General features: G+C 38.7%; 1 protein-coding gene across 2 annotated transcripts in view; it reads right to left on the reverse strand.

Annotated features, from left to right (window-relative positions):
* Window positions 1-901: 901 nt before the first annotated feature.
* Window positions 902-27,264, reverse strand: part of CNTNAP5 (contactin associated protein family member 5) — an 820,459-nt gene continuing 794,096 nt past the window's right edge. For both annotated transcript variants that reach the window (XM_021695826.1, XM_044913255.1), the window contains exons 22-24: window positions 5,442-5,660; window positions 3,666-3,737; window positions 902-1,095 (exon numbers count right to left, since the gene is read on the reverse strand). In XM_021695826.1, the coding sequence (XP_021551501.1) occupies window positions 902-1,095; window positions 3,666-3,737; window positions 5,442-5,660 (485 nt within the window). The remainder of the gene's footprint in view (window positions 1,096-3,665; window positions 3,738-5,441; window positions 5,661-27,264) is intronic.

The raw sequence follows: 27,264 nt of genomic DNA on the forward strand, positions 1-27,264 counted from the left end.
CTATTTTAGACTTTTATTAGAATTTCTTTGTGCTGCAGTATATATATATACCTCAGTATAATAATCCCAGGAATAACCTAGCTAACATTTCTTAAAAAATTGGAAGAGGCATTTTTGAAGTTATAGAACATCTACTTCCTAGCAGCTTTCTTTTTTACCTCCTAGTTTCAAGCTACTATTTTCCATGCTTCCCCTAGGTTTATGCTATTGTGTGCTGTTCTAAAGTGTCAGCCCCAGGAGAGAGTGGTAAGAAAGGAGCAAAGGAATAGCTCACTACTATCAGGGATCCTATATTTGAAATACTCAGGGGATAAGAGTCAAAGTGAAAAAGGGTGATGAGTTAGGGCAATGGGCGTCCGATGGTAAGAAAAATCAACACAAAACAAACTTCTCTTATTCCTTTGAAAGTGCCACTGAAGCGAACCAGGCCTTTAGCATCTTCTTTCTTTACCCTGAGTTCCCTGGTAGGAATGAACTTGAGATGAAGGAGGATGTCAAGGATGAGTGTCATATGCCTAAATCACAGAGCTCAGGTTCAAAGTAAGCCTGAGGTTTAATGCAAGACAGAATGGCTATGGAACTAAAAAGTGCATCTTACTTAGAAACTGGAAACACAGAACTAAATATGCACATGTGTACACATGTGTCTCTTCTTTGTCTAGAGGAGTAAAGTCAGTCTCTTAAGTGATCATTATCACCACAATAAGTTTGTCAGAAAGGAAGGCAGTGGCCATAGCTGCCTGGTCTTCCGGGCTGGATCAAGGGGATAGATGCTGTGGTTGATACAGGTATGTGCCAAAAATAATTGGCAAACAGATAGGAAAAGGAGAATGACCAAAATTAAAAGATAGGAGAAAAATTTAACAACCCGAAAGAGAATATTAGGTGACCCTGCAGTTTCTCAGATGAAATATTCCCGTTTACACTCGCTCACTGTGTTTTGCAAGTCAATGTCATTTCTAAAGGAACTGTCCAAATTTTCTGGGTATTCCTTCTTCATCTGGTTAGCGCGGTGTGACTGCTTATGCTGGTAAAGGAACCGGGTCATGATGCCGATGATAGAGAAGATGATGAATATCACCACCGCTATTACTCCTGTCGATAAAGAGGAAAGAAAGAGAGAAGGAAATCATCAAAGATCATACACTCAGAAGAGATGATTCAGCCTAGACAGGGAAGGCCATTGGGAGAAAGAAACAAAACAAAACAAAACAAACAGCAACAAACTCTGCTGCATGCCCAGAACTGAAGACCAGCTGAAATGTGTTCAGTCTTCAGTTACTAAAAAACCTCCTCTTTCAGACTGGGCAGGAAGAAAACCAGTCTAAATTGGAGAATGCTATCATATGAATATGGACTCAGACTGGCAAAGGATTTCTTAGTTATTTCTTCAAGACTTGATTTAAAGAATGTGACAGAATCATTTAATTAGCACATTTGTCATGTTCAATCATTTGTCATTTCTTGCAACTATTTTAGAAATACTTTAGCACCCTAGAAAACCATACTGAAGTATCCCAGACCTCAATACATGCTCTCCTGATGTAAATTCGTTTAGGGTATGTGTTCGCTTTGCTAAACATGTTTTGTTAATAATGAAATGTTTGCCAAACATGTAGGGCATTCCTACACTGCTGTGCACTCTGCTAGGGATGGGACAGTTCAGAAACGGTATGCTTCTGTCGTTCAGAGATTCAGAGTCAACTGAAATAGCAGACTTCTTCCAGTTAGGTCAGATTTCTTCCTGCTTTGACTGCATGTGATGTTTTACTGCAGCTACTCGGCAAGTTGCCCTCACTGACTCGAATGAAGGTCTTGTCCCTACCTTTGCCAGGAAGCCTCTAGGGATGCAAAGAGCAAAGTCAGCAAAAAGAGGGTGACAATGTAGAAACTGGTTACTTATAAAGAGAGAATGTTTCTATACACATAGGATTTTCAACATTAAAATATGAGAAGTATTTATGATATTCAAATATAAGTTTATTCCCAAGAAAGCATATATTCTGCTGTTTTTGTTTTTCTTTCTAAGTAGAATGGATAGTGATGAACTGTGTTTCTTTTACAAAGATAGTTTTGGACATCCTGCATTCTTATTTACATAAGCATGGGCATTTGAGAGTTAAATATATTTGCTGCACATTTTCCACTGCTTTGTATCAGAACTGGGGCCATGATTAAGACTGTTTACTTTCTTTGCTTTTTCTTTTTAATATTCAGAAACCACTATGCAGCATTTTCCCTGGCTATTTTAGAACAAGGCAGAATAAAACCACCTAAGTTAACAAACATGAATAAACTGGGTGGTAGTGAGTGACTCCCATGTTTGGCTGCAGCTTTATGAGATAAGATACAGAATCAGTTTCTACTCCTTTAGTACACAAACTGTTCAGAGTTGGAGGAGTTTTCCAGAGGGGTTGGGATGCCTTTCCTGCTCTTAGAGATTCACAGAAGCATGTAACTGGGTGGGAAAATGTCAGCAGTAACAAGTCTTTTCTCCCCTTGACAAATACGAAATTGTAGGAAGAGAAACAGGCACTACATTATTTCCTATATTTTTTGGTGCCAAACAAAAATCAAGTTGGACTCTTTCCCCTGAAGCAGAAATTCAGGTCAGACATTTTAAGAGCTTCCTTAAGGAAAGTTCATGGTTTTTGTTCCTCACAACTGCATTGTAATGGTGCACTTCTGTGCTCCCACAACCATTTGCCCTTCCCCCCTCAAAACACCATTCCCTAGTTCTGCTGTCGCTGCAGGTTCATTGTGGACAGCCTCCATGGCTTTCACCCATGTATCCCTATACTTAGCACAAGGCCTGACCTATAGCTGAGACTCATTAAATAGAAGTTAAATTAATGGTTACTGCTGACTTTTAAAAGAACTCCATCTGGTGTGGATCAGTTAATCTAGCCTGCCAGAGGCAGTGATGGGGGGCACCGGCTAGGGCTATGGTTCTTGGATGGCAATGAATTCAGTCTCTCATGGGCATCTTATATTAAACAAGGTTTGGGAATCATTCTGTGTTGCAAGGCCCAGAAGGGAAAAAACAAGCTACTGGAGGCAGAAGTCAGGCTGAAGGAGGACAAAAGGGGGTGAGTGCGACAGGCAGTGAGAAAATGGAAAGACAGGGGAGGTGAGAGGGAGAGCTGAGCTCACAGCAGAGCAGACAAGATCTGTATCTGTAACCATATGTGCTGCTGGATTCAAAACTCCATTCCTGTGGGCTTCACTCTGCTCATTAGATCCAACCCAAATCACTTGGTGGAGAAAACTGACAGGACTGGGGCTTCACCCATCTGTCTGCCCCAACATGGCTTCTTCCCATATGTTTTATTGGTGTGCTTTGTTTGTACTTTAGGAAAACTGACAACTGGATGAGCTGAACAGGGTGCACACTGCCTGTCGTTAAGTAAGTGTTCCAGCTGTTGACTCAGTAGTCAGCTGTCTGATGGATCGGGGCAGAGTGCATCCATGGAGCTGTGGATGCTGGGGGAGAGGGCACCTTTGATCATACAGCACCCATGACTTCATGAAAAGGCTCACAGTCTTGCAGATCATTGCGAGGTTCTGGATACTAGATGGCTATAATTAAGGAAGGAATCAAATAAATTTCTCCCAAGAACAGAATCATTTGTCCCCTCTGCTTTCAGCAACAAGGAATGATTTACCTCCAATGACGGCCGAGTCACTTCGAACGGCATTAGTGAGTGGTTCTCGCTCATCCGTCTTCCCAAAGGGATCTGCAAGGAATAAAAAGACATGGCACTTCACTCCTCACTCTTTATACAGGAAGAAGGTGTACAATATGGACTTGGGATGACACATCTGTGGGTTAGGCCAAGTACTCTCAAACAGTTGAGTTTGCATTTTTTTAGGAACCCGAACAAACATACACACAAAAAGTACACAACTTCCACCTCATAATTCTGTGACTATTAGCTTCTATGTCAGCTGTAAGGTAATGGACTCAAACAGATGATGGTAGAACCCACCCATATCTGCTTCCACCTACAGTTTACCTCTCAGCCTAACCTAGAGGTCCCTCTCTGCTTTGTTGGACCCTCCCTCTTCATGGTGATGGCCTCTTACCTCAAGCATGCATATGCTCTCTGCTTCAGAGGTTTCTTTAGCTGCACAAGGATTTGGAGTCCATTGACAGGGAAAGGCAAAAGTGCTGGAGGATTAATACCCCCAAGAAACCCTCACTGACAGAGAGAGGGATTTCACTACACGTACATTAACATATATGGTAGAAGATAAAAGAACACCAAGTTTGAAGGCTCGTAGACTTGGATTTGAATCTTGCTCTGCCACATGTTGGCCTGGTGACATTGAGCTAGATATATTTTTAAATAGCAAATCTGCAAATGTATTAAAAGGGGGTAATAATACCCATACGTATGAATATAGTACACATGGAATTTTTAGGACCTATGGCAACTGGCATCAGTATCCCTGTATCCTCAGGAAATACCTACAACATAAGTATTATTTTTTCCACTTCACAGATAAGGAAATTAGATCGAAGTTATTTAGTAACTTGTTTGGAGTTCTACAATTCATCCATGGCAGAATCAGAATTCAAATCAAGGCTAGTCAACTGCCACATTTTGTTTCCTTCTATTACACCTACTGCTGCCAGGAAAATACCAAGCGTGGCGATGAGTAGGCAGCAGCAAAACTCAGTCCCCCTTCTTTCTTCATGATTAATAACTTACGTGGCAGTTGATTACCACACTTGATTAAGACAAATCCCACGGACATTTCAAGATACTCATGGTGATGGTGATTAAGGAAAGACAGAAAAGGTATTTTAGGGAGTAATAAAATAAGAGAAGATGTATGGATGATAATGCTGTGGGCTTTCCTATTATTATGGAAGGCTGATTTTAATCACATGAATTATATTAGTTCAACAACCAGCCTGCCTCTCTCTGACCCTAAACTCTTCGATCCTCAGAGCGGTAGTCATTATATATATATATATAAAAGAGAAATTAACATCCCCTGGTAATGCCTTCTCTAGTTTTGCCCTTACATTCTCCGCCTTCAACACCCATGTAAACCTCACTAGTTTATCATCCCTCTCTTCTTACTGGAAAAGGAAAGAAACCATGTGTATTAATTTTATGTAGGCAATATAACAAATTACCACTATATATATATATATATATATATTATATATATATATATATTATATATATATATAATATATATATATATATATAACATATGCATTGAGTTCTAACTACTCATCATATTAAAAGTAGGGTTATATTCAATACATATAAAATTCAACCATGAGGAACCAGTCATAATTCTTAACTACCTGTAATCATATAAAGTAAGGACTTAATACTGGCCTTTAACCTAGAAACTTCTTGAAGATACCAGAAGTAGTGCTATCAAAAGAAGGCAATTTCCCTGGGTATTCTCCTGTGTACCTGGTGAAGAGTGCACCGTGGTCACTGCATTCACATCCACATCCATTATGGAGCCACAGCTTGATTCTGTCAGGGTCCCATGGACAGTCACAGGTGCAATGGTGGCATGACGTAGGGCTGCCTTCAGGGGTGCAACCCGGTTATACTGGACTGAAGACAAGCATCCAACAAAACCCAGGGTGTTGGCTTTGGCAACTTCAGAATCCAATCCAAGATGCTCTGCAACATGAAAGACACTCCTGCGTTTTTTGTTTGTTTTTCAAACTATGGTCTATATCCTCTTTAAATAATGTCTAAAATTAAAGAACTTACCTTATAATTCTTTGAGTAAGGGAATCCATCCCCTGTCTCTCTTTGTTTTCTCTTCCCAAATCTTAACCTCACACTATAAGCATCAATTTATCAACCACATATTATAGAGAACTCTTAGGGCCATCTCTGCTTTGAGATAACATTTCAAATTTCTAAATTCTCATTCATGTATTTTATGAACTGTAACAAAGACTTAATAAATCTGTTCTACACTATAGATGTTTTATAAAATTTATTTCAGTATCCCCATCACTATTTATCTGTGGATGCTGAGGATTAGTTCAAGCACACTACAGTGCTCATTACAATATTGCACTCAAAAATGTCACAAGGGGGAAAAAAAATGAAAAGAGGCAAAGAGAACAGAAGTCAAAGTGGCCCTTCCAGAAGTTTCTCACATTTAGTGTTTTAAGTTGCCTGTATAAACTGACCATCTATTCAAGATTTTTACCTGCTTAGTTCTGTTCATGGTACTGATTGTGGAGCACTGATTTTCTGATAGCAATCTTCCAAAGTATCTTTGAGTCTTTGTAAAAGGTGAAGAGGCAATCATTTCTGATTCTCAGCAAGATCTAATGTCTTATTTTCTTTGAGATTTTTATTAAGATTATTCAGTAGCCCTTTTCTCTCTTTTAGCAAAGATCATTTGAACAAATTGCTAAGACACAATTACAGAAAACTGCAATACACATGAATAGCTTCTTTTTTTTCTTATAAGGTGTAAGAGTTTCAACCTACGTAGATGGTTCAAATAGTTATTTTATTATGATAATCTGTTTATTTTCTGGAAAAGGGCAAGGACTTTCCTCTCCACCCAGCAGAGATTATAATTTGTTTCAAATCCATAAATGGTCAAAGTGCTTCCATGTATCTCTAAGCGAGAATTATTTTGGCAGGAATGTAAAAAGAGATGTGATGAGAATATGGAAGAAAAAGAGAAATTAACATCCCCTGGTAATGCCTTCTCTGGTTTTGCCCTTACATTCTCCACCTTCAACACCCATGTAAACTTCACTAGTTTATCATCCCTCTCTTCTTACTGGAAAAGGAAAGAAACCATGTGTATTAATTTTATGCAGGCAATATAACAAATTACCACAAATGTAAACAATTTAAATTAAACAATGTAACACAACACAAATTGATTGTCTTATAATTCTGTAGAAGCCTGACATGGGTCTCACTGGGCTAAAATCAAGCTGCTGGCAAGGCTGCATTTCTTCTAGAGGTTCGAGGGGATAATCCGTTTCCTTGCCTTTTCTAGCTCCCATGAGCCACCCACATTCCTTGGCTTGTTGCCCCCTCCCCCATCTTCAAAGCCAGTTCTGTTACATGTCTTTGTGTCATTCCTCCACAGTACAGTACTGCTTCTAATTCTCTTCTGTTGCCTCCCTTTTTCACTTTAAAGACTCTTGTGAATACAGTGGGCTCAATCAAAGGTTCCAGGATAATCTCCCTATTTTAAAGCTAGCTGATTAGCAACATTAATTTCATTTGCAACCTTACTCCTCTGTGCCACTTAACCTAACATATTCACAGGTTCTGAGGATTAGGACTTGGTATCTCTGTGGATCATTATTCTTCCTACCACTGCATGTCTGAAATTCCATGAGAATTTTCCAGGTAATGATGATGAAAATTCAACAGAGATGTAAAGTGACACTTCTTTAAAGGTAAAAGAACATTGGGGTGGGGGAGGAAACTGCTTATTTCCAGATATTCCAATAAATACCCTACAGTAGTGGTACATATTTGTTACTCATTAAAGGATCACACGTATGTTTATTTCTTAATACGGCCTTCAAAAGACTGTCTCATAAGAGACTTTTTGAGCATTGTTATGCAACAGTCTCCCAGGCCAAAAAGCTTTCTTTAATGAAGACTGGGTACTCTTGCCAAATGGCACTAGACCTCACTGTACCCAGCTATAATTCCAAATGCACATTCACTACTGATTGGTAATTCTCAAGGGGTAAAGTTGGAGATCAAAGCATTTAGAAGAAGAGGCAGAAGACAGGAGAAAAAAAGCAGAAACTGGCATGAAGTTTTCGCATTGTAGGATTTCAAAGCAGTGGAAAGTGACATGTCACTGTCACTATTCCTTAAGGGTCTAAGTCAAAAGTGCCAGATCTCATTCCCAAAACGCAGTTAGAAAGAAGCCTATATCAGGGCCAAGGTCCTTGGAGGACATCACTATAGTGACTATTAGGAATACAAGCTCTAGGAGCAAGAAAAAGCACATGGATAAATTAGGGAAAACACAGAAAATGACATTCTTTCCTTGAAGAGGTATTTTGAATAAAGTCTTATGTCTAGGAAAGTGAATTTATTCTAGATGTATAATAAAGATGGAAACCTGGGGATGTTTCTGAAAAGAAATGAAGAGACAAGAATCCCTGATAGGAGAAAGTACTCCCAGTATGAGGCCTGATATAGTGATTTCTCAGATCTTTACATCTATGGAGAGGCAATAAATAAATAAATAAATAAATAAATAAATAAATAAATAAATAAATAAATAAATAAAATATTAGGATGACTCCAAATTATTTTTCTTTCTTATAACCTTGTTAACTAATATGTGGTAGGGAGTAATCATCTGCTAAAAGAAATTTAAAAGCTGCAAATACTTAATAGTCCCCATCTATTAAGTACCTATTATATAACTATGCAATAACTGTTTTTAAAGTATTATTTCTTTTTCCCTCAAATGCTCTTTCAGATATTTGTTAATATCATCCAAAATTTACAGAGGAAGACACTGACGACACTCAGAAAAGTTAAAAGATTGAAAAAAGGTGTAGTAAAGTTGAGGCTCAACTAAAGTTGAGGTTATAACTTGAAATGCCAAACTTATTGGTTTGTTTGTTTGTTTGTTTAACTCTGTCTGTTCAATTAACCTCCCTCTGCTGGATACAGCTTGTTTGAATTCCAGCTCCACCACTTTCTGTGGATTATTAAGTAAATTAAACTTTCTGGGATTTAGTTTCTAAAACCAGAAAATGGAGATAGCAATGCTAACTTGTGGTTGTTGTCAATTCATTTTTTTTCTTTAAGATTTATTTATTTATATTAGAGAGAGAGAGAGCTCAAGTGGGTGGAGAGGCAGAACGAGAGGAAGAGAGAGAGAAGCTGACTCCCCTCTGAGTGCACAGCCTTGTGCTGGGCTTGATTTCATGACCCTGAGATCATGACCTGAGCTGAAACCAAGATTCAGATGCTTAACTGACTGAGCCACCCAGACACCCCTAATTCCTTTTATTTTTAACTGAAACTGAGTTGACATACACTAGTATAGTAGTTTCAGGTATATAACATAGTGAATTGACAATTATATATGTATATTACAGAATATTCACCATAAGTGTAGTTATCATATGTCACATGTTAGTACAATATTATTGACTACATTCTCTATGCCGCACTTTTCAGCCCTATGACTTCTTTATTTTATAATTGGAATTTTGTGCCGCTTAACCCCCTTCACCTATTTTACCCATCTCCCCACTTCCTTTTCCTCTGGCAGCCACCAATTTGTTTTCTGTATCTATGGGTCTGATTTAGTTTTATTTCTTTGTTTGTTCATTTGTTTTGTTTTTTAGATTCCACATGTAAATAAAGTCATATGTTATTTGTCTTTCTCTGACTTATTTCACTTAGCATATGACTATCTAGATCCATCCATCTTGCTACACATGGCAAGGTCTCATTCTTTTTATGGCTGAGTATTATTCTATTTTATATATATATATATATATATATATATATATATATATATATATATGTATACCACATCTTTTTTATCCATTCATCTGTCCATGGATATTTGGGTTGCTTCCATATCTTGGCTATGATAAATGCTGCTGTAAAAAGAAAACAAAAACAAACAAACAAACAAACAAAACTTGACTTGCTACACTAATTTGGCAACACTCATCTCTTCAAAGCGAAGTTACACACCTCTATTAAAGGAAGTGGATTCTTTTAGCCACAGAATGTACAACACCTCACATGATCTTAACTATTTGACTCTAAGAGTGTAGTCGAGCCAATCCAGGCTAATTTTAGGCAGGAAGTTTATTCTGGATTGAAAAAAAAAAGGAGAAAAGATCAGCAATTTTCCAAAATAGACATGGCTCTAGGATGTAACATGATGTTTGCTCTATGGCAAAAGCCAATTATGAATTTTGAATCCTAAAGTGTCAAAATACAAGCCATGTAGCCCCATACAACCTGAGCTTATAAGAGTAAAGTGTTGTACCAACATAAAATATAAATAAAGGAAGCTGATATTAATGGAATGTATAAAGAGTATATACAAGTAAAGCGTTTTTCCCTCAAGAGTTCATTGTGGCTTTCAGGTAAGAGAGGAGTAGTCTGAAAATGTAACTACCAGGAGTGTTGAAAGGCTAAGAACTGTAGTCCACAGATAAAGCTTTTAATCCTTAAAGGGGAACGTTAAACAGTAGTAAAAAAAAAAAAATACTTGGCATTTACTTAATGCTTTATAATTTTCATGGTATGTTCATTTTGTATATCTTATGTAAATATTCATCCTTGCGAACTGACAAAGGGTGAGTTAGTTATATCCAATTACCAGTTATTAAAACTAAGACATAAGATCAATAAATTGTTTACAGCAAATTTAATCAGTCCATGGCCAACCCAGGCCTGAGACCTAGGTCTCTTGGACCTTATTGTCCATTTTTTTTCCCTATTACATCAGATTTAACACCTTTCTATAGGTATTGGTTGTTAACATGAAAAGAAACCTCACCTCTATAGCGTCACTTACAGCCATTCACTGCCTAGAATGCCTCTCTGTCCCTTAACTACCTGGATAACATCTGCTCCTTTGCTGTAAAACTTACATCTATTTATTGGCCACTTATGGTAGCCATGCTCTGTCTGAGACAGTGGACTTAACAATTGTTAGCAAGCAGACATTTCCCTATCTCTGTGAGTTTTCAGTTACTTTGAAGGATTAATTTAACAGACCCCCAAAGGTTTCAGGCAGTAAGTCTTACAGTAGGGGCAGATTTACTGTGGCTATGGGAGCACAGAAAAGACCCTGAACACCGTCTAGCTAGGACAGTGGAGATCAAACTGAGTTTGCAAAAGAATTTCCAGCGAAATGTATGAAAATGCCTTTTTTTCTGGATCTCTAATCAATCAGTAGCTTGGTCTGGTGTGGAGGCACCCAAGAATTTGCATGTTTAAAGCACATTCTTAGACACATATGATATGGATGTTTCATGGACAACACTGAGAAACACTGATTTAGGAAAGATGGCTTGGAATAAATGTATTTAAATAAATGCTTAGTGATGAATACACAGTAATCATGAATGAGTGGGTGGGCAGAGTATTCCAGTAAAGCCTGTATACGGCCTATGATGAGAAAGTCTGGCACATTTAAAACACTGAAAAATCAAGTTAACTCTGCCTTAAATTAAAGCACAAGATGATGTTAGAAAGATAGGCCGGAGCCAGAAAGAGGCATTTTGCTTACTTCTATGACCTTATTTATTTCATGATATTGTTTACAAGACTGTCCCCTGACAAGGTTGGAAGCTTCCTGCTTTCAGGAGCACTGTCCTTTTCAGATTTCCATCCTCATTAACTAGGACACAGTGTCCAACACACAGACTGTGTGTTTAGAAAACACTAAAAGGAATTAACGAATGAAAAAAATAAATGTTTTCTAATATGAGCAGTAATGCAGCCTAATCAGATATATTTACATACATTTCAAACTTCTTCATTCTGGCCATTGATCAGCAAATAGCTTCTTTACTTTCACATTCACACTCAGGGCATGTTATGTGGAACTCTCTTTGATTAGGCTGACCAAGTTCATTAATATTTTGTACAGCTCTGCCAAGAGTTTACATGGAATATCCTCCTTATTATTTCAACACCTTGTTACCTAGAGATAAATGTACTATTCTTATGGAGTCTGAGTGGCCATGTCCATTTGGTTGCTATATGTCATCATGTCTGTCCTCTTCATAATGACCCCTTAGACTTTAAGAGTCAGGTCGTGTGCATTTGTTCTTCACATGGCTGAGGAAGCATCTCCCAAACACTGCATGACAGCCTCCTTGTCTTCACTCTCAGCCTGAAAGTCCCTTTGTCAGTGAGCACTTCTTTAGACACCTTACCAAGAAGCACATGTCCCCTTCTCTTCCTCTTAGTCTCTAGCACTGAAACCAGATGATTTCCTTATTAATTTATTTCCTCAAACTTTGTAGTTCTGTGTGTGTTTATTGGTTTAGCTTTTATGCACCACACTAGACGACAAGTTTTATGAAGAAAGTGTGCTTATTTGCCTACCACTAACTACTTATTTTCTAACATAGTATTTCAGACATAGAGGTTGTTAAATAAATCTGTTGGATGCTTGACAGAGTCTGCATGGCACAGCGTCTGGCCCATAATAGGTCTTCCATGACTCTTTGAGTAAAAATACATACATACATAAATACATACATACATACATATGCTAATGATACAAGAAGACTAAAATTAACCAGGCCAGTTCAGTAAACAAAAGTTCTACCACTTAAAAATTCATTATTTGAACTGAACAACTCAGTAGCTGAACTATATTTTTCATTTTTAAATCGGGTCGCTTAGTTATGTGCCTGATGCAAACGCACCTCTATAGATGAGGATAGTGACTACTGAGTCAGTAAAACCTTAGTAACAATATCCAAATTTTAAAATTCTAGATCTCACATCCCCAATGCCAATTCTGCTTGTTTTCCAAATAAAAATCAATTTTCTGACTTTAAGACTGGGATTTTCAAGCTGATGTATAAATCCGTTCTTTGGGATTCAAAGAAACAGAAATAATTCCTCCTAGGGTACTAATTATTTGATGTGGGGTCAGAACCAAACTCACATGTATTAAATTATACCTAGGTCATTTATTCTGTTAAAGGAAATGAGCAAAACTGGGGTCCTGCATGTTCTAACAGAAAATCTTTGTAACAGAGTCTCAAAAATAATCTATAGAAATATATTCTACTCTGATATGATGGAATTGCTAGTTGTGGAGTTAAAAGCACCAAGAAGAGTAAAAGCCATTGTGAGCATCTTTAGTGCTTTGATGGGTTTTTTTGTTTGTTTGTTTGTTTGTTTGTTTACAGATTTAAATGAGGCTAAGAGAGTTCTGGGCATGGAAGGTGAGTGCTCCTCCTCTGTGGCTGTCTCAGCTTCAGGCTGGAGCAAGGTGGCTCTGCAGTTCCAGGCATCAACCATCACCCACATCCAGATCCAGCAAAGTCTAAGTGGGGGAAATAAAGGCTGCCTCATCCCTCATCCTGTGTTTCTTTTTAAGAATGGAGAATCCTGGGGCACCTGGGTGGCAAAGTTGGTTACGCACTGGACTCTTGGTTTAGACCCTTGGTGGAGGCTCAGGTCATTATCTCAGGGTCGTGACGTCAAGCCCTGTATGGGGCTCCGTGCTCAGTGCAGAGTCCACTTAAGTTTCTCTCTTCCTCTCTCTCTGCCCCTCGCTCCCATGCACATGCTCTCTCTCTTTCTCTCTCCAAAATAAATAAACACATCTTAAAAAAAAAAAATGAAGACGACTTTCTCAGAAACACATGTACTCCACTACCCTGCAGACGTCCTCTAATTGGCCAGATTGTGTCACGTGCTCATGCCTACTCCAATCTCTGGCAGTGAAAATGGACCACAGTCATTTGTTTGGACCAGAAGTTCTTAAGACCTGTTTTTGGTCTCAAGAACCGTTTCTACTCATAAAAATTCGGAAGAGATTTTTGGATATCTATATCCTTTTTGTATCTATCAATAACCCCTGTATTAGAAATGAAAACTGAGGAAATTTGAAAACAAGAACCCACAGCACACATTCTATTAGCTGTCTGAGTAGAGATATCATCACACAGCTTGTAGCCCCTGAAAAACACGATTCTACATGTGTGAGAGAAGATAACAAAGACATACAATGTCTAATATGAAAATGAAGATAATTTTAATATTGTGAATTCTTGAAAGGGTCCCAGGATCCCCCCAAACCCCACCCCCAAAGATCCCTGGACCAAACTTTGAAAACCACTGCTTCAGACCAATTAGGAGGCATCCTCCAGGATTGTAGATGGAGGAAAACTTTCTAGGAGCACATGACTTCATGGAAGAGCATGAATGCTTGAATAAAATTGGAATTTTGTTAGGAAGGGAGAATGAAGTCAAAATGGATGGTGAGTAGGCAACCAATACTGTGAGTTGCATACACACAAACCAATCTCTGGAAATCAAGCAAGAGACATATATACACACACACATATACATATACATATATACATAAGAACCCATCTAAATAACATTAAATAAAAAACTCATTACAGCAAACAAAAGTTCTACCTTTTAAAAATCCTACCTCCCCCCCGCACATTCAGTTTAAAAGGCAGTTATTTTTGATAAGCTATTTATTGACCTTTTATAAAGATCTTGATGTCTAGGTTGAATGACCTAAATTTGGCTGCTCTAAATAAGGAAAAACAGAGCTATTCTTTAGGGACTGAATGGAGATCAGCCATAAGCAAAGTTGCCCCATTGGTGATGATTATAGTTGATGTTGTCTTTTTTGTGTGTGTGTGTGCCAATTATCTTCTATTCTGGTGTGAACCTGTATCACATACCTCATCACACTAGACACTATTATATGCCTATGTCGTTCAGGACAACCTTTGAAATACTGCTCCATAATAATACTAGGGGTATTAATTATTGAGCATCTATCAGATTAAATGGTAAAGCATCATACAGACAAATGGCGCACATTAGCTTTAAAAGTTGGAAGAAACAGAGTAGTGCAGAATTATACCTTCTCTGTAATGAGGAAAATAAATTCACAGGGATTCAAAGTCACTCTAGCTGGAATTCCTGACTCTTCCATTACATTTTTCCTCTTGTGTGTTATACTATCCCTTTGAACCCACACACCAGAGCTTAATAACTAAGCCCCCAGCATAGTTTGCTTAGTTTACAAAATGGTTTATCTTGTAATTTTAGACAATGAATTAGTGTACTATAGATATATTGTGGTACGGTGAGGCTACAGAAAACCTCTATAAGGAGGAGCCATTTTCAGGGCTACTGGGCCAAGGGCTGGGCTTGGGGCTGAGGAGAGCAGTACCTTAGGGACAGAGGCCACTGCAGGCCTGAACTCTGTGTCCTGTGGCTGTGTGTCCATAGGAGTGACTGGATTGGCATGGTACAAGGGCCTGGCACCTGAACTTTATGGGAAACTGACACCATCTATGCTTTCTTAGGATCTTGTGGGTGAGGGAGGAAGTATTTGCCTTTGTATCTCTAGAATATCACCCAATATGCAGTTGATGACTTTTTATATTAAATAAGTCACATGCATTAAAATAACATTTGTGACATAATAACCATGAAGAACACATTTCATTTCTCTAGGCCTCAGTTTCCTGATAGGTGAAATTGAGCTTATCATGCTATATATTTTGATGTTTTGGTTTTCAAGACCTATGGTGTGGTAGAGAATAATAGTCCCCTGAAGAAGTCCACATCCTAATCCTCAGAACCTTGAATATGTCAGTTTATGTGGGAAGAGGGACTTTGCTGATATCATTAAGTTAAGGGTCTTGAGATGCAAAGATTGTTCTAGGTTATCCAGGTAAACCCAGTGTAATCACAAAGGTCCATATAAGAGTGAGGTAAGAAGGTCAAAGGCAGTAGCAAGAGATGTGATAAGAGAAGCAAGAAGTTTAAACAATTTGAGGTAAGTTCTATAAGCCAAAGAATGCAAGTGATGCTATAAGGAAAAGGCAAAGGAAAGAGATTCGCTCCTGAAGCCCCCAAAAGGAACACAGTCCTGTTTAATTTTACCCTTATAAGGCTTATTTAACACTTCACACCTCCAGAAATATATGACAAATTTATGTTGTTGTTAGCCATCAGGTTTGTGGTAATTTGTTACAGCAGCAAGAGGAAATAATGCACATAGGGACATTCTTTGTGACTGTTAAAGTGGTTCTGTTTCTATTTTTAAAACATACTTCGATACTAGTATTTTAGTGGCTCTATAACAATGGTAATTTTCTCATTTAAATATTTCTATTCAATAAAGTTGATGATTACAAAGTCTCCATTTTGGTATGGCTCCAATATGCACACATTTCAATTATCACAAGGTAAATAACACCAGTCCCCAAACGACATAGTTCAACTTTCAGTGACCATAGTGGACTAACTGGGAATAATTACAAAAAGTACAAATTCTCCTGCTAGCTCTTCAGTCAACAAACAAGTATGTAAATTACAGATGCTCAGCATAATTAGTGACCAATCACATCATATCTTTCGAAGTCTACATGTGATCGGTCACTGGGCCATCTGTTATTCATTTCCCACACAGACAGCAAAGCACAGAGTTGTGTCACTTCTTCACCTCTCAATGATAAGTCCAGGTGACATTTTCTAAAAATAGATAACCAAAAAGGGGAATTGGTCAACAAAGATGAACGTACAGCAAAGAAATAAAAAAAAAAAAAAAAATTACACCGAAAGTTAAATTCAAATATAAAGGGATTTATACAAAGAAATAGCTGACCATGAAAATGCTGACACGCACTGTTCAACAGACTCTAGATCTGCACCCATAGGAAATTAGCGAAGGTGATATAAATCAATACAAATGAAGAAGTGGGTTTGTGACAAAAAGAATGACAATGTCCCAGGGGAAGCGGTACCGGCAGAAATCTTCACATTAAAGGAACTCTCCAAGACAGTTCATGACATTGAAAGCACAAAGGATAAAATGCTAAAAGCTAATCCAAATATAGGGGTCTGACAGTTCACCACGGCATAGAAAAGATATTCCCTCCCTATTTGCCATTCAAGAAGAAGGCAAGCACTGCGAAAACTACTCTTTTTACATTTCTTTTACAAACAAACACACTAATTCTCAATATAGCTAATATTTTAGGTGACTATGTACTAAACAAATATAAGTTTTACTATTTTTTTTCATTTCCCTAAGAGAGCTTTTAATACTATGGAGAAAAATAAAGGTCATAGAGCTATCAAATTTTTCCTCATGAATTATTAAAAACTTTGTCCTAGGTGCAGTGTGTGTGATCACTTTTACTGTTCTGCAGTACTGTGTGAAACAAGGACTGCCTGTATCATATTCATCATGAGACGATGACTTAGGGGGCACCTAGGTGGCTCAGTCGGTGAAGTATCTGCCTTCGGCTCTGGTCATGATCCCAGGGTCCTATGATCGAGCCCAGCATCAGACTCCCTGCTCAGTGGAGAGCCTGCTTCTCTCTCTCCTCCCTACTCATGTTCTCTCTTTTGCTATCTTTTCACTATTTCTGTCTTTCTCTCTCTCTCAAATAAATAAATAAAATCTTAAAAAAAAGATGACTTAATATGTACCAAATGCTATTTTAAGTGTCCTATGACACTTCAATCATACATCATTTGTGCTATTACTCCCATTTTAAAGGTTAGGAAATGGAGACAAAAAAAAAAAAGAAGAAGTTAAACAACATGCCCAAAGCTGACATTTGAACCCAACCTGTGTAAACTCAGTCCCAGAATGCAGGTCATGACATTGCCTCCCTCTCTCACACTGCAACATTCATAGGGCTTCAGGCATGTACTAAGCTTTGTGCTCCTCAAGCTAAATGAGCCTCTCTGTTGTGATGATCACATCACAATCTTGTAGAATAGGATCTATGCTACAGAACAAAGGAATTCAGACTTAGAGAGGTAAAGCCCCTTATCCAAGTTTCCATAGTCGGTGGTGAAGCTTGATTCCAGACAATGAGCCCAGGTGTGGAAATGTAGAAACTGAATAAATATGTTCAGTGATTAGACCTGTAAGTTCTATTCTATGTATGTGGGTTTTTGTTCCTCAGAATACGGTCTTTTTTTCATGAACTTAACCCTCTTCAGCAAAGTACTCATCCCAGAGAACCAAACTCTTCCTGATGAAAGGAGATGTTAATTGACTGACAACCTAATGAAGTAGTAATGTTTGGTGGTTAGTTACTATGCTCTTCTCCAAGAGCATATTTATATTTTAAAATGAATCTTCAAGGATTTCATGAAAAGACGAAGCATATTTCTGAGATTTCATTACAAGAGGTGACCCGGAATTAGTGTGTTTTGTAGACTGCTTCAGATCATACCACAAATTTAATTCAGCAAATAGTAATTGAGGACAAACTGTACACAATATAGGTTGAGCTTGCTTAGCTTTTAAAACAGGCACATCACAATTACAGTGCAGTATCCACCAGCAGGGCAATGGCCCCAGCCTGGAAGCCTCCTTCTACAGGCTATCTCCTGTCTCTCCTCCACAACCTACAAAATTCACAACAAGGTGGCCTCCAGAATAATAGAGATCAAACTGGTTCCCTGACCCAGATGTGAACAAAGATTTCATCCACTGACTTCTCTGTAAGGCAAGGGACCCATAAAAAATTGTCCCAGCCCTCAGTCATCAGTTCTTGGTAATTTATATCATTGTTCTTCTATCAGAGCTTTTGGGTTTGGCTAAAATAGTGGCATTTTCTTTCCTCTTTCTCCATCTGACTCAGAGAGTACAAAAATCATAAATTATCAATGTTAGTTATTTGAATTTGACTGCATGTATCAGGGGAAAAAAAGAAAGAAAAAAAAACAAACTAGCTCAAAAATATTTTATTTTATTCTCAGTAAGAAGTCTGATGTCAAGCAGTCTAGGGTTAGTATCTTGGCTTCAGATATCACCAGAATTTTTTTTCTAGATTTACACTTCCTGCTGCATAGACTAGAGATTTTGTCTTCCTCCTCATAACATAAGTTGAGGAGCTCCAGTTATCAGGTCTATGTTCCAGGCAGAAGAAAGTAGGGAGGGTGAAGGGCAAAAGTGTGCATACTTACTAAGTCAGGCCTTTTGGAAAACCCTAGTGACTTTTGCTTCAAGCTCATTGTCCTGGACAATGTTGTATGGCCAGTTTTAACCCAAGAGGAAGCCTGGGAATGAACTGAACAATCGGGAACACGGTTCCCTCAAACAAACAAACAAAACAGAACACACTATTATGTTCTATTAAGAAGAGGAGAATAAATATTGAATATGATGTAAGCTTTTTACAGTCTCTGACTCAACACCTTCAGACAAACTTTCTTCTTATACTTTCATTCAATTAAACAATTGTACAACTTCCCCTCTAGACACAGGTTTTCATTTCCAATAGATCAGACTGCTCCCTGGGTTCAACATTCAACTCTCCCACTTATTATCATTATGTCCTTAGTATACTTACATGATATATTTTGGGCTGTTTACTCATTTATAAAATGGGAATAAGTAGAGTGCCTGCATGTGATAGATTATAAGGGGCTACAATTGTAGACATTCCTTCCACTGAGACATAGGCTCTATCTCCTATCCCATTGAATGCGAGTTGACTTGTGACTGCTTTGATCAATGGAATACATTGCAAATGATACCCTGTCAATTCCAGGAATAACCTTCAAGAAGGCTGGCACTTTCTGCCTTGGGCCTTGGAGCCCCAAGCTATCATGTAAGAAGCCCTACTGCCCTGATAGAGAGATCATGTGGACAGACCTTGAGACTAAATGGAGAAAGAGAAGGGCTTTTTTGAGCTCAGCTTTCTAGATGTCCCTTCCAAGGCACCATGCATGTGAATAAATATGTCTTAGTTCCTCCAGACTGGCCCAGCTATTAGCCAGATATAACGGAGAGACTCTAGTTAACTCTGCAAGGAGTTAAAAGACCCATCAGGTAAGCTCTGCCCACATTCCTGACCCACAAAATCATGAAATATTTTTAAATAGATGTTGGACTAAACTATTAAATTACTGTAGACTGCTTGACATTCAGCATAAGAGACTTAAGATTCTACTTTATGCTTGGTGTGAGGATTAAATGTAAAATGAAAGTAAAGTTCCTCACTTATAGCCTGGCACATAGTAAATACTCGAAAATGTTTAGCTTTTATATTATCCTCTAAGATCTTACACACCTGCTTGTGGAAGAAGATGACCCATCCATCCAATCACATCTCTATCGTGCACTTACCACCTTAGAACTGTTCTCTGATTAGCCTTTAAGCTGACATGGTACTTTGATTCAGCTATGTCATTCCTTCTTCACTTTTCATGTGCTATTATTTTGTATAAGATAACAAGTTTTGTGAAATGGGGTTATATTTTATGTACTTTTTATTAAAAACTGTATGGCATAGTGGGATAAATATGATCTCTGGAGCAAGGCAAATCTGGCTTGCATACCACTTCAGCCAGTTAATGAATGGGTGGTTGAGAGTTATAGTCTGAATTCTCCCAAAAGCAGACTTTAAGGCAAGAACTAGAGTGTCAGTACTTTATTTGGGAAGTGAAGGAACACACTGGCAGGGTGGGGGAGAAGATAAAAGTGGGAAGGAAACTAGTGATGTATGCATTACTATACCAGCCAGAGGCCAACTAGAATTGGATCCTCCAGGGAAAACACTAGAAGAAAATAGGGAAAACACACACACACACACACACACACACACACACCAGATTTATCCCGACTGGTGGCAAGGAGCTGGGGTATTTATACACTAGATCATGTTATCATTGACTGAGGGTTTTTCCCAGCAGACATGAAATCCCTGAAATGTCTGGCCTGCCAAGTAAACAGGCAAAGCATGCTTTAGTAGCCAGAGAAAACCCTCAGCAAAATGCTTTCAGGTGCTGGAAACTGGAAATGAGCTGGCATTCAAACAGACAAGGCAAGTTACTGAACTTTAATTTCCCCATCTCTCAAATTAGGATAAAAACTAACCCCAAAATGTATTATACTTTGGGAGTAATACTCCCAAAGTCCTGTCCTTGTGGAATTCACAAATATCATAGAATTAGGTTGGGGAAATAGCTGAGATCAGTAGATGATAGTTGACTGAAACTCATTCTATTGAAAAATAACAATAAATAACTCTCTTTAAAATATTTATTCTAGTCATCCTAGAAACAGAAGAGGTAACAGTAGAGATACTACTATCCTAGTTTAAACCATTCAAATATTTTAATAAAAGCAAAATAAATATTCTGAGCAAATAGAAAAAAATAAAAAAAACTTGTGTGACATAATTATAATGGGAAAGCACCTGCTGCCATTTTTATCCTAGCAATTATTGGCCTTAGTAGTAACAGATAAGAGTATCTGCATTTTAATTTGATCAATAAATATCAGTCATATCATATAGGAGCGCTTGAGTGTATGACTGCAAAATCACTTCACACTATGATAACAAATATAATACCACAGCTTAGGAAAGAGCTCTCTAGGTAAAGAAGACAAAACAGTGTATTTGAGAATTTGATCTCCTTCCTGATTAAAACCATCTATGCCTTTCTTTTTTTAAATTTTATTATGTTATGTTAATCACCATACATTACATCATTAGTTTTTGATGTAGCGTTCCATGATTCATTGTTTGTGTGTAACACCCAGCGCTCCATCATTCAGTACATCTATGCCTTTCTAACATATTACAGAAAATCAAACAAACAGTCCTGACATTTCAGAATCTGGACCTTCCTGTTCATTCCATCCTATCCCTACTGCCTTCTGGCTATGCAAAACTACACCTTTATAAGGGGATACTTCGTGTCAGACAGTAAATATATTATATATATATATATGGAGAGAGAGAGAGAGAGAGAGAGAGATGAGGGGCAGAGAGAGAGGGGGAGAGAGAACCTCAAGCAGAGCCCAGAGCCAAATGCAGGGCTTGATCTCATGACCCTGAGATCATGACCTGAGCTCATGATCTCATGACCCTGAGATCAGAGGTTCAACCCACTGAGCCACCTAAATGTGAAGATATTATAAAAGAAAGAGTTAGGAGGCATGGAGCTTCTCATCTGCCTAGTTTTCTTTCTGGCATGAATTTCACAGGAATTCTTTCTACTATTTCCATTTTCAATTTCCCCTTCTGTAACTGTGCTTCCATTTAGCATTGAAATATGAATCAGTCACTGTGTGCTAAGCACTGTGTGTACAAATATATAGTGCATACATACTCTTACATACACACACACACAATAATTTAGGTATCAAAACAATTCTGATAGGTAAGCAATGATTATTCTTGCTTTACAGATAGGAAAACTGAGGCCTAGATAAGGAAATTGCCAAGGCCTCAAGTAACCAGTGTTTGAGCCAAGCTTGAGCCAAGCTTCAGGCTTGGTCTGCTGGTGTCAGAGCTCATGCTCTCTTGCTATACTTTTCTGCCTTTACAAAGTGTGCAAGCTTCAGTGAATGCACTGAGCTACTCAGATGAATCCCTAGCTAATGATTAATAAATAGCTCACTACTGAATGAGAGGGACAGACCTAGCAACACTATTTGGGGAGGTGGGACCACTAAGATTAAAAAAAAAAAGATAGGGAGGCATGGGTGGCTCAGTCACTTGAGTGTCTGACTCCTGATTTCAGCTCAGGTCATTCCTCGAGGTCATGGGATCGAGCCCTGCATTGGGCTCTAACCTAAGTATGGAGTCTGCTTGAACTTCCCCTGCTTTCTCTTTCTCTCTAAATAATAATAATAATAATAATAATAATAATAATAATAATAATAAATTACATACATACATAAATGTAATAAAACATAAAATTAAATTAAAAATAAAAATAAATAAATGGATAAACCCATACCTCAATGCCTGTGGAAGCACTGGATAGAAAGAGTTCTTATGACCACTGAAAGTATCTGTCCATGAGCCACCCAAGGAAAAATGTTGAAAATTTGAAATCAGGGCTTTTCGATGTTACCAACATGTTGAAAAGCAAACTGCAATTGCTAATCACTTAGATATGACTCATAGAATTCTAAAGGGTCCAGGGGCAGAGCCCAAGGAAAGATACATGTTTTTACTCTAATTATTTGATATCGGAGGCTTAGGAGGATAAAGGAGGATAAGATGTGGTAGTATGTTTGCCTCCTCCAGGATGCACACAGGTAGGGTCTTCAAGACAATAAGCAGGTGTCCTCTTCAAAGACGTCTATGGATTGACAGGGAGGCATGCGGAAACAAGTTACAATGCAGAATTTGCTAAATTGCCCCTGTTTGGCTAAACCTTGGGTATGAGAGCTTTCCAAAGACAACAATTCTACTCCTAGAGATCTAACTAAGAAAACTGAAAACAGGCATGTAAATAAATACATATATATACATGTTCACAGCACACTATTCACAGCACCCAAAAGGTAAAAACATACCAAATATCCATTAGCAGATAAACAGACAAGAAAATAATGGGTATATCCACACAATGGAATACTACTTAATCATAAAAAGGAATAAAGTACTGATACATGCTACAATGTTGCTGAGCCTCAAAAACTATGCTAAGTGAAAAAACAAAAACAAAAACAAAACGAGACACCAAAGATCACAAACTGTATGATTCTATTATATGAAATATCCTGAATAGGTAAATCAATAGATACAGTAAACTGATGAGTGCTTGCCTAGAGCAGGGAGGGAGGGGGAATGGGGAGTGACTGTAACTGGTTCAGGGTTCCCTTTATGTTGATGTTTGGGAACTGTATATAAATAATGCTTGCACAACATTTTGAATGTAATAAATATTACTAAATTGTACACTTTAAAGATTTTATTTATTTATTTGAGAGAGAGAGAATGAGAGACAGAGAGCACGAGAGGGAAGAGGGTCAGAGGGAGAAGCAGACTCCCTGCTGAGCAGGGAGCCCAATGCAGGACTCGATCCCAGGACTCCAGGATCATGACCTGAGCCAAAGGCAGTTGCTTAACCAACTGAGCCACCCAGGCGCCCTAAATTGTACACTTTAAAATGATAATTTTATGTTACGAGAATTTGATTTTGATAAAAAAAAATAAGGAGAAAATGCTACAATGATCTATTGATATGTTACCTTGGCCAGGCAACAGTCTGCTGTTATTCAAACACCAATCCAGTTGTTGCCATGAAGGTATCCTGTAGCTGTGAATGAAATCCATAATCAGTTGACTGGTTATCTTAGATAATCTGTGTGAGTCTGATTCAATCGTTTGCAAGGATTTAAGAGCAAAGTGGCTCTTTAAGCTTGCTGAAGAAGAAATCCCACTGTGCACAGCCAGTGCTTGAGAGTTCTAGCCCGCACTTCCCAGGGACCCACCCTGAGGACTTCAGAGCTCATGCCTAGCCTCCATGATCATGGAAACCTGATCTTTGCATTAAGTCTCAATATAGTATCTCCTACAGTTACGCTTCACTGGCTGAGCCCTGACTAATATGAGTGGGTTCTAAATTTGGAATATTTGGCATCCAAAAGCCTTTTGTTCTGTCAAAGCCAACTCTGCAGTGATCCCCTCACAGAGAATGAAATCCTAGAGAAGGAGAAAATAACTCCAAACAGTGTGCTTTAGACTTCAATCGCCCATACTTATTGGAGAAAGGAATAAATAAGTGCTTTGATACTGGGGGATTATGTCAGGTAGGTGAGGAAAATGCCCACAACTCAGGCCACAGAAAACAAGGGAAATACAAGGACTTTCCCCAGCAGATAATGAGCCCCACCAGTGTTCTCCCCATCATGACTTTCAGGACCTCCCTCCTTCCAAGCAGGAGACAGGAAAGGTCTTTCCTGGGAGATATGGCTATCCCAAGATGAATGACCTGAAGATGCATTTGGAGTTTCTCTAGTTAAAGGCCCAATCATATCCTTCAGTGTAGCTCCCATTCAACACATGCTCACCAACCCATTCTTAAATACAGTCAAAAAGCCTGGGATCATTAGAACTCTGAGAAAATCCTCTAATCACAATGAATGAGATCAAAAGACATAACAGAAAAAAAAAAAAAGCTGGAACAAAGTAACTATGCAGAAATAAGCAGAACACAGGAACACACACACACACACACAGAGACCAGTACACTCAGAGTGATAAGAAAAGATAACTCCATTTTGAAACCTCATATTAATCTGTAAGAGCTAAGCTTCCCATGTATAAAAAATTTCACTCAGGCCTCAGGATAATCACTCTACCAATAACCAAGGACCCCACCTTCCATAACATGGCAAAATAACTTCCACACATACTATAAGCCCTTGCTGGATAATGTAAGCCCTTGCCGGAATGGAAGATGCATATGAGCTTTCCTGTTCAGAGATGGAGAGCAGCTCATGCTATGTGCATTTGACACCTATGAGTTTGCAAGGTGCCTGCTTGGCATAGCTAGAAATGATATATTCACAAACAAGGACCTGACCTCCCCCACCCAGAATCAGTAGGTGAACAGTATCCTGGTTACAGATGGTTTAATTTTGATTCCTCCTGTTTCTGGGGTCTTAATGCCCTTAGAGTCAGATTTCCATGACTTAGAGATTAATTGTTTTGTGATTACTGCTTACATGCACTTTCATGTCTCCACTGAGCCCACTGGATTTGCAAGGGCAGAAGCAACCTCACACCCTTCTCCAGTCATCTCCGCATACATAGCTGCCATGATCTGCACCACAGCAGGGGCTTGGGAGGTGCTAGTCAGTAAGCTGATTGGTTTGTTCTCACTCCTTCTCCAGCCTCACTTGGGTCAGCCTGCTGGGTTAGTGAGTGCTGGGCTCTGCTGTGACTGTGAATAACAGGAGACCTGATTGATCAGCTGGCATCCAAAGCCCTGAGTCTAGTTCCTCCAAACTATTCAAAACCCTCAACTGAGCATGGCGCAGAGTGACTAATTGCCCAGTGTTGTCCAGGATTTTTTTCAGTTTTAGCACTGAGAATTCCTTGTCCCTAGAAATCTCCCAGTCTCCCGTAGACCAGAATGGTTATTCACCTTAGCACTGGATTATAAAATCAGGAATATGAACACAGGCATTTTCCTCCTGCACTGAGAAAAAGCACTCTATCTGTAATACACTAGTCAAAAGAACTGTATTGTAAAATGCACATGGAGAACAGACACAGCACAAAGGCAAATACTGTGACATGGGAGTGATAAGAATATGGATAACAAGAAGTCCCTGCATTCAAAGACTACAGTCCTCCCCAGGGAAATAGCTACATATACAGATAAGAAATATAAGCCAGGGAATGTTTAGCTAACTCAGGATGGGGAGAGATGTCCCATGCAGAAGTGGACTAATACAGAAATTGCCGCATTGTGAAGGATCCAAACTGGACTTTTCCAGCACAATCTGGTCTGTGGCTCTTTGCCCTCTCCTTGATGATAGTGATTTCACAAATCCAGAAGCAGTTGATCAGGCCTGGAGTACTGGCTTAAAGAGAGTGTGTAATGTATCAGCTTTATAATCCACCGTAAGGCCTGCCTTGAGTTAGTAAACAAAAGTCCAGGCCTGACCAGAACTGACTTGTTTCCCTCTGTAATGACTGACCAAAACTACAAATCAGTTCCCATTCTCTTGTGCTCCTTTCCAGTCCACCTTATACTTCTAGCCACCTACCCAGTGAATTACCCAGATGTTCTAATTTCTACTTCATAAACTTCTTCTGCACCTGCTCCCAAGTCTTATTGTCCTTTCCTACTCAAAGGACAGATATTAGCATAACCTCCACACCAGTCTCTCTCTTCTCCATCCTACCTATTACTCATAAAAGAGAGTTACACCAGCAGCTCTGACCATGAGAGTTCCTCTCAGTGGTTTCTGCCATTTATATAATGAATGAAGTCTGAACATCTTGGCAGAGCACAGGAGGTCCTCTGTAATATGCTCCCACATGGACCTTCCTGTTTGCCTTTTTGCTCTCTACTCCCTAGCACAAAAGAGAACATCTGAAGATGGCCTATTTATTGTTGCTAGCACGTATCTTTGCCTCCTGACAGTCTTTTTTTTTTTTTTTAAGATTTTATTTATTTATTCATGAGAGACAGAGAGAGAGAGGCAGAGGGAGAAGCAGGCTCCCAAGGAACAGAGAGCCCGATGCGGGACTTGATCCCAGGACCCTGGGATCATGACCTGAGCCGAAGGCAGACGCTTAACCATCTGAGCCACCCAGGCGCCCTGCCTCCTGACAGTCTTATTTGGTTTACACCAGTCCTTCACAAAAATGCACTCCATCTATTGAGACCACCTCTGTGCTTCAAGACTAGGGCCAGGGTGATCTCTTCCATGACACTAGTCTGAATCATCTTGGATGGAAATGGTCTCTCTCTCAAGAATCCTAGAAACACTTAGCAAAATTACCCAATGTTGTAATCATTAAATAAAGGTCCTACCTGCATAGATTCCTGTTTTATTATCTTGGGAGCAATGATTGTAGGCTATAACTCTTTAAAATATTCTGTTTCATTTAAAATCTTGCCTTGTACATATTAGGTACTCAAAAGCTGCATTGAATTAATTACCCACAAAGAACGCTTGGGTGTAATCTTCCTAATTCCAAACACTTATATAACATTAATCTTTTAAGAGTTGAATGGCCTATGCAAAGTTTATATTCTACAGAAGTATTTTGGA

The sequence above is a fragment of the Neomonachus schauinslandi genome, chromosome 3 (assembly GCF_002201575.2).
Source record: "Neomonachus schauinslandi chromosome 3, ASM220157v2, whole genome shotgun sequence".
Lineage (NCBI taxonomy): Eukaryota > Metazoa > Chordata > Mammalia > Carnivora > Phocidae > Neomonachus > Neomonachus schauinslandi.